The 10787-nt window shown below is 48.5% G+C and overlaps 3 protein-coding genes across 3 annotated transcripts in view; 1 reads left to right on the top strand and 2 right to left on the bottom strand.

Annotated features, from left to right (window-relative positions):
• The window catches only part of ctsa (cathepsin A), an 11703-nt gene extending 8634 nt beyond the window's left edge, over positions 1 to 3069 (bottom strand). The window contains exons 1-11 of the mRNA XM_008290674.1: positions 2971 to 3069; positions 2163 to 2323; positions 1977 to 2088; positions 1836 to 1886; positions 1671 to 1757; positions 1440 to 1595; positions 924 to 1100; positions 683 to 774; positions 521 to 599; positions 290 to 438; positions 122 to 197 (exon numbers count right to left, since the gene is read on the bottom strand). Coding sequence (XP_008288896.1) covers positions 122 to 197; positions 290 to 438; positions 521 to 599; positions 683 to 774; positions 924 to 1100; positions 1440 to 1595; positions 1671 to 1757; positions 1836 to 1886; positions 1977 to 2088; positions 2163 to 2323 — 1140 coding nt within the window. The 5' untranslated portion in view covers positions 2971 to 3069. The remainder of the gene's footprint in view (positions 1 to 121; positions 198 to 289; positions 439 to 520; positions 600 to 682; positions 775 to 923; positions 1101 to 1439; positions 1596 to 1670; positions 1758 to 1835; positions 1887 to 1976; positions 2089 to 2162; positions 2324 to 2970) is intronic.
• A 589-nt stretch (positions 3070 to 3658) lies between these two features.
• Positions 3659 to 6904, bottom strand: snrpb (small nuclear ribonucleoprotein polypeptides B and B1). Its single transcript, XM_008290676.1, has 7 exons — positions 6794 to 6904; positions 5782 to 5933; positions 4725 to 4836; positions 4467 to 4619; positions 4261 to 4390; positions 3944 to 4075; positions 3659 to 3851 (listed from the first exon to the last, which is right to left on the bottom strand). The coding sequence occupies exons 1-7, from the start codon at positions 6794 to 6796 to the stop codon at positions 3811 to 3813; spliced, it is 723 nt and encodes a 240-aa protein (XP_008288898.1). The 5' UTR covers positions 6797 to 6904; the 3' UTR covers positions 3659 to 3810.
• Positions 6795 to 10787, top strand: part of LOC103363784 (E3 ubiquitin-protein ligase RNF182) — an 8341-nt gene continuing 4348 nt past the window's right edge. Inside the window, exon 1 of the mRNA XM_008290680.1 lies at positions 6795 to 7013. Coding sequence (XP_008288902.1) covers positions 6795 to 7013 — 219 coding nt within the window. The remainder of the gene's footprint in view (positions 7014 to 10787) is intronic.

Here is a 10787-nt window from a genome sequence, read left to right as displayed (position 1 = left end):
GTATCACATGACAGAAAACTGAGCTATATTTCATCACTAAGTCATGCTTTATGTTTATCTCAAGATGTGAATACAGCTGGAGGACGTCAGGGTTCAGGTGTGTCCAGGTGTGTTTACTGACCAGAGCAGAGAGCAGCTTCAGGTACTGTTTTCTGACATCCAGGTAGAGCCGACCATAGTTCAGGTTCACCTCTGCGCTGCAACACCACAGAGACCAAACAGGTGTGTTACAACATTATTAACAAATCAGGGACAGGTGAGGGTGCAGCAGGACAGGTGTGTGTGTTACCTGCAGATGGCCCAGTCCAGAGCTTTGGGGCTGATGTGCAGAGCAGCTCTGACGTACGGGTTGTTCAGGTACAGTGAAGAGGGGGTGGAGTTAGTGCAGGGCGGGTCCAGACGGACGTTGCGGTGCAGGGACGCCAAACCCTTTAACTTCTGAACATCAGAGAAGCACCAGGTATGTATAAGTCGCCAGGTGAGTGAACTTTAATGAAACATCAGGTCACATCATACTCACCTGGCTCCACATCTGAGTATACCAATGGTTGACGAACGAGTTCCCCAGATCTCTGATCACCAGCTGGCCCCGCTCCACGCTGACACCAACAAACAACCAGGAGTTCAGGTACAGCAACTTTCACATAAAAATCTGCTGCAAAGGTTAAAGGTCGCAGCTCACCTGACTCTGTGGTGAACTCCACCTGGACAGGAGGCGTACAGGTTGTACATGTTCAGTCCGGAACTGTAGACGATGTACTGAACCTCCGACAGCTGCAGAGCAAAGAAACAACACCTGAGACACTTCACACCAGACTGGTTCAGATCAGTTTAGAATGGATCAGACCAGTTTAGACTGGAACAGACTGGTTCAGATCATTTTGGATCAGACTGGTTCAGATCAGTTCCAGATCCAGACTCACGCTGTTGCTGCAGTTCGGGTTCTGGTTGTTGTAGAAGTTGCACTTTCCGGCGCTGCAGCAGAAGTTCTGCAGGTCGGTCCACAGCTGGCTGCCCAGCAGGCCGTGATAGTAGGCGAAGTACACCAGAGAGTTATCGTTCATCTCGTAACTCGACATCCCGTTTCCCACGGCAACGCCCTGTTGGACAGGTGAGTAGTAGTAGGTGTTGTAGTATGCAGGATTACTGGGTAGTACTGTGCCATGTTATTGTGTAGTACTGCACCATTTCTGTCCAGTAATGCACTGTGCAACACTTCAGTATTGCTGTGTGCAGCCCTGCAGCATTAACATCCAGTACAGTGCAGCACTATGCAGTATAGTACTGTATAGTTTGTAGTAGCAGCAGTATCGTGCAGTAATACTGTGTAGTACTGCAACATTAGTGTATACTACTGCAGTGCTGCTGTATGGGACTGTGTAGTCTGGTGTAGTATTGCAGTAGGACTGTGCAGTACTGCAGTAGTACCACAGCAGTACCTGCAGGTTGATGCTGGCGTCCTCCATCACCCTCTCGGCGAGCGTCGGGATGTAGATTCCTCCGTAACTCTCTCCGGTCAGGAACACCTGCCTGCTGCTGAACTCGGGGAACAGACGGAAGAACTCCTTCAGAGCCAGGTAGTTGTTCATAGACACCTGCACAGGAAGAACACTGTAAACACCTGGACACTTGTGAGCCAATCAGAGTGCAGCTGCAGGCGTGTCGCTGACCTCTGTGTCATTGGTGACATATCGCTGATCGTCAGAGTACGAGAAGCCGACGCCCACTGGAGACTCCAGGTACAACATGTTGGCGATCTGCACACAAACAGTGGACCAGTCAGCTTTCAGGACGCATTAAACCTGTGACAGCACTGCCTGAGTCACATGACCTACCTTGTTCCAGGAGTAGGGGTTGTACTGCAGCGTTACGCCGTCGTCCTGGATCTGCAACGACAGAGGACAGCAGGTGTTGCTGTGAAGTCACCCTGAGGCAGGTGAGAGGGGGTCGGGTGGGCGGAGACAACAGCTACCTACCAGGTAAGGCCCATGTTCAGTCAGCAGCCCGTCCAGAGAGCTGCAGCCGGGACCGCCATTCAGCCACAATACCAGCGGGTCAGAGGACGGGTCATTCTGGGACTCCACGAACCTGAGGACGACCACACGACAGGTGAGGCACCTGTACGCCGACCTGTGATAACCGGCTCAGGTGTGTGTTCTCACCAGTAGTGGAGGTGTTTCCCGTCGGCCACACTCAGGTATCCAGAGTAATGTTTGAAGCCCGGCTGTTTCTGCAGGCCGGGCAGGTAAGTGATCTCGTCTGCTGCTGGAGCGGCGTCTGCGCTGAGCAGAGCCAACAGGAAGTAGCACAGCAACACCTGCATCTGAGAGCAGACCGGAACCAGAACCGTGTTCACTCAGTGCAGAACTACTTTATTCAAAAGGATCAATATTCAAATCAGCAGGATGTTTCACTCCGATCAATCATTAATGCAGCTCCATGGATCAGTGTTTAAGGTCTGGAGCTGACCAGGCTGAGCGCTGCGTGGTGGCTTCAGTCAGATCAGTTATTGATCTGCTGATTAGGTTTACACTGTGTGACTGAGCCTCCAACACTTTAAATGTTGTCCTCGTGTCTCTCTGGAACACACTCTCAGATTCTGTGTAACAGGAAGTGAAACTCCAAAACCGTCTGATGTTCGAACCAGGAAGCAGGCTCGCTGCGGCTAACTGCTAACACAGACCCAGCTGTGAATCACCTGAGGTTCAGGTTTAAGGTTCGGTCGCCGCACTGATCACCTGACGGCACTGGTTCAGAATGAGTTGAAGTCGGGTCCAATAAAGGGTTCTGTGTTCCTCGGTATGAAGTTAAAGTCTAATCGAGACATTTTTCAATGGAGTTCTGCTCAACAGCCTGTTGCAGCTCCACCAGTTAACTGCGGCTACATGCTAACAGCCGGTCCAACGGGACGAACCGGACAGAAAGCAGATGAAGTTCTGAACGAAGATTCAAACACGGCGTCCAGCTCACCTTTTCCACCTGGTTTCGGCCGGTCTGTCGCTCCGCAGGTGAAGTTGGCTGCAGCTCCGACTGAAGTCAGCGGGTCACATGACAGGGGATCACATGACAGCCGTCACATGACAGCGATTATTTCAGAGGCTTCAAACGTGATTGGTTCCGCAGCTCCTTCATCGCGTCATCATCACGTGATCTGTTATTGTTACTCAGCTGAGGCTGTTTCCTGACAGTCACTGATCAGGTTATAAATCTGATCAATACTTGATCCGACAGCGTGTCTTCATTTATCTTTATCTTTAATTCAGAACACTGATGTTATCGAACACGTTTCCTTCAACTCAGCCATTCGATCAATCCAGCGTTCTGATCACTGATCAATCCACTGTTCTGATCACCCATCAATGACAGAGTCCAGAATCAGTGTAAACTCTGTGAATCAGCTTCAGTGTGAAGAAGTTCTGGTTCTTTGCTCCTGGACCTTTGAGGGAACTCACAGCTGATCAGTTCTGTACCTGCAGAACTTCAGTCGACCTGCTGACAGGTGTGTTTGTGGTTCTGGCTCCAGAGGTAACTGAGCCCTGAGCAGCGGCTGTCAGGCTCAACGCAGACATGTTCTGGGTCAGTACTGGTTCTATTTGTATGTGGTACTGTCAGTGTGTGACCTCCTGTTTGAATATTAATGAGCTGACCTGAACTTTGATTGGCTGTTACTCCAGAGCTTTATTGAACTGGTTACCATGGTAATTGCACAAACAACCAGAGTGAGATCAAACTGAGAAACTTTATTTAAAAAACACAAACCAGAAGTAAAAACAAAACTATACAGTAGTTGTGTGAAGGGGCGGAGCTTCTTCAGGGTCGTGGGGGCGGTCTCATCCCGGGAGGGGGCGGTCCTGAAACGGCAAAGCAGAAAGGTCAAGTCATACTGTGATCTGATTGGCTTCTCAGAGGGCTGACCACAGCCATCACCGTGGCAACAGCTTACCTCTCATGCCAGGTGGTGGCGGCCTCATGCCCGGGGGGGGCATCCCCATCGGAGCGCCTCGACCCGGACCAGGGGGCATCCCCATCGGAGGACCCATTGGGGGCCGCATGCCGGGGGGCGGACCCATCATGCCTGCAGGGGGAGGAGCCACCAAACAGCCATTCAGCACACAGAAGGAGCGTGTATGTGGTTTGATGTGATGACAGCAATGAAGGGTGACCACTTGGTTGCTAAGGTGTTGTTCGTGGTTGCTAGGCGATGCGGTTAACATCCTGCTAATCAACGAGTAATGACCCACATGTGACGGCCATGCTCACCTGGGGGTGGGGCTCCTCGGCCCATCGGGGGAGGGGCTCCTCGTCCAGGTGGGTACTGTGTGGGCGCCCCAGCGATGCTAGCTCCTGCTGCCGCTGCAGCAACCGTCCCTCTGCCCTGTGGGGTCATCACCTGGAAACACAAGATGGCGTCAGCACCGACATCACAGCTCACCCGAGCATGGGCCAGCTGCCGTTACCATGGTTACCTGCTGGGAGGGGCCGCCTACTCCCCTGACGGGCCCTGCGAGTCCGGCCGGAGCCTGAGGCATCGGAGCTCCTGCAGGAACGCCGCGACCTGCCGCCCGACCCACACCTGGACCTCCAGCCACGCCCGCCAACGGCACCCGGGCGATCCCCGTCTGAGGTCAGAGGTCAGCGTTAATAACACTGTTTTAAATAAAGCTTTATTGAACAGTCAGCTGACACATCCACTCTGGTTCTGGTTGGCTGCAGGTCCGACTTACATCTTTAGGGGGCGGGCCTTCCACCGTCATGGACACCAGGTTTTCTCCCCTCAGCAGAACCAGACCCAGAACCCTCTTTTCCTCCCGCTCTGGCTGCTTCGAGTTCTTTGGCCTGAAGAAGGAAAAAAACAACCAAAAACAAACAGTCAGTACCTGGCCCGGGCCGACAGACTCGGCACCCGGCCCGACCCGACAGGAGTGTTGCTTCCAGTTGTCACTGGTCAGATCATCAATCCGGCAACAACCAGACGAGATTTCTGAAACTTAGATTTCTGTGGAGGTCCTGGTGTGAGGTCTGATGTTCTGACAACCTTCAGAATATCTGAGACAGAAAAAGCTTTAACCTGCTGCATCACTGTTCTGCCACATGACGGGTCTCTGAGCAGAACTTCCTAGTTTCTGTCCGTATTGAGGACAGAAGGGACACCTGGATTTATTCCTTCTCCCGACAGGCTGGTCGTGCAGGTGAGCTGCCACTAAACACTCCTGTTCCACCGACTACCTGAACAACCAGACACTTGATCTGAACACATGATAAACTGAGTGTGATGGTGGAAAGCAGCTCAGGATGAAATGGAAACACAGACGGACAGATTCCAGTAAATAAAGAGGAACCGTGACTGCAGTCTAACCTTCTACTGAAGTCCTTAAAGTGAAGAAGCTCAGAGCAGCTACAGGAACGTCTTTCCTCTTCACTGTGTGGCTCTAAATGCAGCTTTAACTATAAAGTCAGAGTCTAGATGAAGGGATGCTGGTCAGCGCGGCATCTGGAGGAGCTTCAGTTTCATCCTGGTTCTGCTGTCTGACAACAGAACCATCTGGAGATGAGTAATAAAGCAGCGTGACTGTCAGTCCGGCCGTATGAAAGGCAGCTGGTGAGCACAGCTGCAGCTCAAAGCTCCTCCAAACTCTGGATCATCAGAAGAAACCAGAGTCGGACCGCAGCCGACCAACGAGCGGTGAACTCATGTGAACTGTGACAAGGTGCTGTTCAGTGTCTGTAAATGTTCTGGTCCGATGTGAACCTGGTTGTCGTGGAAACAGTGTGTTCACCTACTTGATCTTCCTGAACTCGTCGCAGTCGCACAGGATCAGGTTCATGTGTTTGTCGAAGGCCTTGAAGGTGCCGATGAAGATGCGGCCGTCCTGCAGGATGCACCTCATCCTGAAGTCGATGTGCTGCAGCATCTTGCTGCTCTTACCCACCGTCTGACAATCACAGACACACATCACCATGACATCACCACCACCTCTACAACATCCATACAGCAGGTGTGACCTCACACACCTTGGTAAGGAACCAGTTGGAGCAGCTTCAACAACAACTCTCTAAAATCTGAGACTTCAGCTCCTTCAGGCAACGTGTTCTGGCTTCTTTCCTCTCTGACAGTAAACTAAACATCTCTGGACTGAACATGACCTCCGAGGTCCCGCTGGGATCACGTCCCGGTCAGAGACTCGGAGGTCAGGTCTCATCCATTAGCACCTTCCAGCTGCTGGATGCAGGTGCTGCGGTCAGTTCGGTCGCTACTATTTCACTGGAAACTGCAGTTTCAGGTGTTCAGTTGTTCAGCTACCGGAGCTAACGATGCTAACGGAGCTAGTAAACAACGACTCACATTTCAACCGTTTTGCTCGAGCACGTCGAGCTTCTCCGGTCGGAGTCTCCGGACAGACAGCAGCCTTCGGTGTGAACAGAACCGCAGCGGGACGTGTGACCCGCTTCTTGGTTCCCGGTTTGTGTTGTTTATTAGCATCGTTAGCTCCGTTAGCTCACCAACAGAACACGTTAAACTGCTGCTTCCAGTTCAACCGAACATAATCCGGTATGAACGGTTCAACTCGGACTTAACGTGTGTTCGGACCGTGTTGGCCAGAACACAGCCTGGTTTTGGACCAGCTTAACCTGGTTCCGCACCGGTCTGACGCTCATCTCTGCGGCCGCTCACCGACGTCCATCAGACGTTCATTCAAAGCGTCGCCGTCACCGGCAGGAGCCGGTGAACCGGAGAGATTCGGGGCTCCGGTTCACCGGCAGCCCTCCGGGCTTCATCCCGGGAAGCACTCACCATGACTGCGGTTCGGATGGTTCGGATTCCTCCGGATTCACCGATCAAACCAAAAATATTGACCCACGGAGCTTCCCGCCGGGCCGCCTTTATCAGGAAGTACAGGAAACGACGTCAGAGTGCTGCAGCGGAAGCGTTCCTACCGGAAACTAGAGACTCCGACGGTTCCGACCTGACCCGAGTGAACGACACAGAAAGCTTTCACCGCGTGTTCCTGTCAGTATTTAACAATAAATAAATAAATGTGATTAAATAAAAGCAAACAGTCCACATTCACTTAAAATACATCAACAGGTTTCATTGATTATTAAATAAAACTTTACTGAATAATTTAACAATAAAAATAAGCCAGCTAATTCAAAATCAGAACCAGAACCAGATTTATTGCCAGGTATAGTTTACACAGTACGAGGAATGAGTTCTGGTGGGTCGCTGCAACAACACAACAGGACCTACAGAGTAAAGTAAAAGTAACTCAAATAAAAGTAACTTTAATCGTTCAAAGCAGAAAAACGTGGAGCGAAGAGTTAATATTAAACTTAAATAAGAACCATAAAACTGTAGCATTAGCTACAAGGATATAAAGGGTGCAGATATATTTATATTTACATTTATACAGATTATCAAAAAAAACAACCAAACAAAAACAGATTTAATAAAAATAAAATGAACAGATTGAATGATTTACTATTAAAATAAACTTTATCAACAGAACTTGTGTTCTGCTTGGTACCGACCTGGTGTTCCTGTAATTTCCTTTTTATTAGTTCATTAAATGTCGTGAACAGAGGTGCTGTTTGGAAGCTCGGCTCAGGTTAGAAATGACACCTGAACATAATTAAGCTATTCCACAGCAACATGAATACAACAAGAGGAACTCTAAATGGTTCTGCAGAAGTTCTCTTGTTCTTCAAAGCAGGTTCTTCACCTGTTCATGTAAACTAAGAGGAGAGCCGTGTGTGTGTAGATCCAGGTAAATGGTTATTTAAAGAACCTTCTGCTGAATGGTCCTACATATTTTTCTCCTGCAGCACCACTGTGAGGAGGTGTTTTCGGTTCCTGTTAGAACCTGAGTTAGAGGCTCTGGGTTTCTGTGTTCAGTCCATGTTTCACATTAAAGGCCAGTGAGGACAGTCAGACTGGTGGGTCTCTAACTCTGGAGCCGCTGAGCTCGATCAGAGCGGCTGGTTTCAGCTCCCAGGGGGTCCTCCAGGTTCTAATGTTCTTTAATAGTAACCTGGAAGAATCTTTGAACAGTCCAGAAGCTGATGGGAGAACACGAGTGAATCACTGATCATCAGAGTGGATCTTTCAATACAATTCAATTTTATTTGTATAGCGCATATTTACAACAACAAGTCATCTCATAGCGCTTCACAAAGGCAGAGACAGAAACACCCAACAATCCAAAACATCTGGATTCCCTATAAGCTTCAGCAGTCCGCAAGTAGTCTGCAACAGAGGGAAGGAACCGAAAACCCACGCAGGGGAGAAACCACCTCCGACACAACCAGGCTCAGAGAGGGACGGCCATCTGCCTCGACTGGTTGGGTGGATGTAGGATGAATTATAAAATTTAGTTTACAGTTAAACAAGTTATAAGAAGTTATTGTCTTTTTGTAACAGGAGGCAACTTTGATGACGATTTAACGACAGCAGCTTTTAATTAAAGTAAGAAGTGTTTTCATCGGTTGTCCTCTTCTGTTCGCAGATCAAAGTTGTCGTGTGTTCATTGAACCTCGATGCTGCGACTGAAGTTCTGCTGACTTCACTGACCAGGTCTGTAGCAGAATGACAGAAAACATCCTGTTTATAACCTCAGAGCAGCAAACAAACAAACATCTGGTCAACATCTGGACACATGCAGCTACGTCGGTTTCATTTACACAGAAAACACCTGAAAGTCAGCATCACACACGTTAAAACTCATTTTCCTCCAGTTGCATCCATCATGGCTAGACCTTCATCCTCACTAGGGGGCGGAGCCTGTCCCAGCTGACTCAGGACGAAGGCAGGTTCACCTGGACAGGTAGCCAGTCTATCATAGGGCTACACTTAGAGACAGACAGACAACCAAGCACACTCACATTCACACCTATGGACAGTTTCTGTGAGGCGACAGTGCAAACCACTGAGCCACCGTGCAGCCCTCAGTTTCACACAATGAAATAAAAAGATCCAAGTATTTAAATCAAGATCCTGGATTCATTTTCACACAGATTCTACCACAAGACTTTAACCAGCGTGTTCATTTCAGTTTTGTTCAAGACCACTGAACTCTGAGATTCTAAAGCAGAAAAACTAGTAAAACTTCTTACTAGAAAGAAGTAAAAAGTCAAAGGAGCGACTGATGATAGAAAATAAGGAGATTTATTTAATAAAAGGAAAAAAGCTAAATCAAGTTTCAGTTGAACAGATGAGAAACAAAGGGACAAATTAAATTAAGCTGAAGACAGAATAAATCATTAAAATGAATTTAAATATTAAGACATTCACAAAAAATGTAATGACATTCAGGATAAAAGAGAGAGAAAATAAACATTACATGAAAAGCAACAGATTTAACATGATAAATATAATTCCTAAATTAAAAAAACAAACAAATGTAGTTAAAATAAAGATAAAAATAAAACAATTTAAATGTATTTAAAGGAAATAAACATTTTTAAAACGATAAAGATCAAGTAAATAAAAATTAGAAATCATAAAATTAGTTTTAAAATAATAAAGCAAATGAAAACAAATATAAACGAACGTAATTAAATTAAATTAAATTAAAATATAAACGGATTAATTTAATAAAAACACTTTGATTTAATTCATCATAAAACGAACAGACTGAATGAAGGGACCAGTTTAGACCCACAGATTTACTGATCACCGGTTTGTATGAACTGATCAGATTATCGATCCGGCTGATCATCACTCTGACTTCCCGTCATCCCGCTGCAGGCGGGTTGTCATGGTAACCGGGCTCCCGCCGCCGGCCGCGCGCCGCAGTGAGACGGAGGAGAGACGGTGAGTCACCGGCACGAGCCGCGATCCGCGACTCAACGGCAACCACCGGAGCGACAACCGACCGACGCACAGACACACCGACAGGCAGGGGTCGGTGCGGGGAGCGCGAGACCGTTACCGACGCCGAAGACCGTCAACTACCGCAGTGACGTCACAGCGACCAGCAACAAGGACGGCAACACGAACAGCCGCATCTGCTGCAGCGTCGCCGCAACACGGAGACCAGCAGCAACTAAAGGCTGAAGGCAACCGTGTTGCTTCAGCTGGGGAGACAAGACGACAAGCTTACCGACAGCAACCAACCTGCAGCAACTCGATTATGCAACCAAAGGCAACCAGGTCACTGAATCTTTTACCTGCTGCAACCTGAGGGAAACTACAGCAACCGGCAACTGTTAGTGGATGTTTATTAGCTTGTTGCTTCAATCTGAGGGAGACTACAGCAACTAGCAACCGTTGACGGATGTTTATTAGCTTGTTGCTTCAATCTGAGGGAGACGACAGCAACTAGCAACCGTTGATGAGCATTTAACACCAGATTGCCAACAGCAACCGTTAATGACTGTTTAACAGGATGCTGTTGCAACGTAAGGGTGACTACTGTAACCAGCAACTGCTTGTAGTGTTTAGAAATATGTTGCTTCAGTCTTCCAGCCTCAGGAAGAATTGCAGCAATTAAAGCTGTGACAGCACCATCTGTTTCAGCAGCAACTTGGAAGCTAATAGTTGATGTTTAACAGCCAGCAGGCTGCTTTAACCAGGACGACAACAACTCAACCTTTAGCTACAGCAACTAGCAACGTGTTGCCTCAACCTGCAAGAGACTACAGCAACTCAACCTGCAACCAAAGCTTCAGCAGCTTGTTGCTTCAACCTGAGGGAGACTACAGCAACGAGCAGCCTTCAGCTCAGCCTCAACCTTCAGCAGGTGAGCAGCAACACATCACCTAACTCAGTCAGTTACTACGGCAACGGG

The sequence above is a fragment of the Stegastes partitus genome, unplaced genomic scaffold (assembly GCF_000690725.1).
Source record: "Stegastes partitus isolate 25-593 unplaced genomic scaffold, Stegastes_partitus-1.0.2 Scaffold690, whole genome shotgun sequence".
Taxonomy (NCBI): Eukaryota; Metazoa; Chordata; class Actinopteri; family Pomacentridae; genus Stegastes; species Stegastes partitus.
The sequence above is the reverse complement of the archived record's forward strand: the minus strand, read 5'-3'. Positions and strand labels throughout refer to the sequence as shown.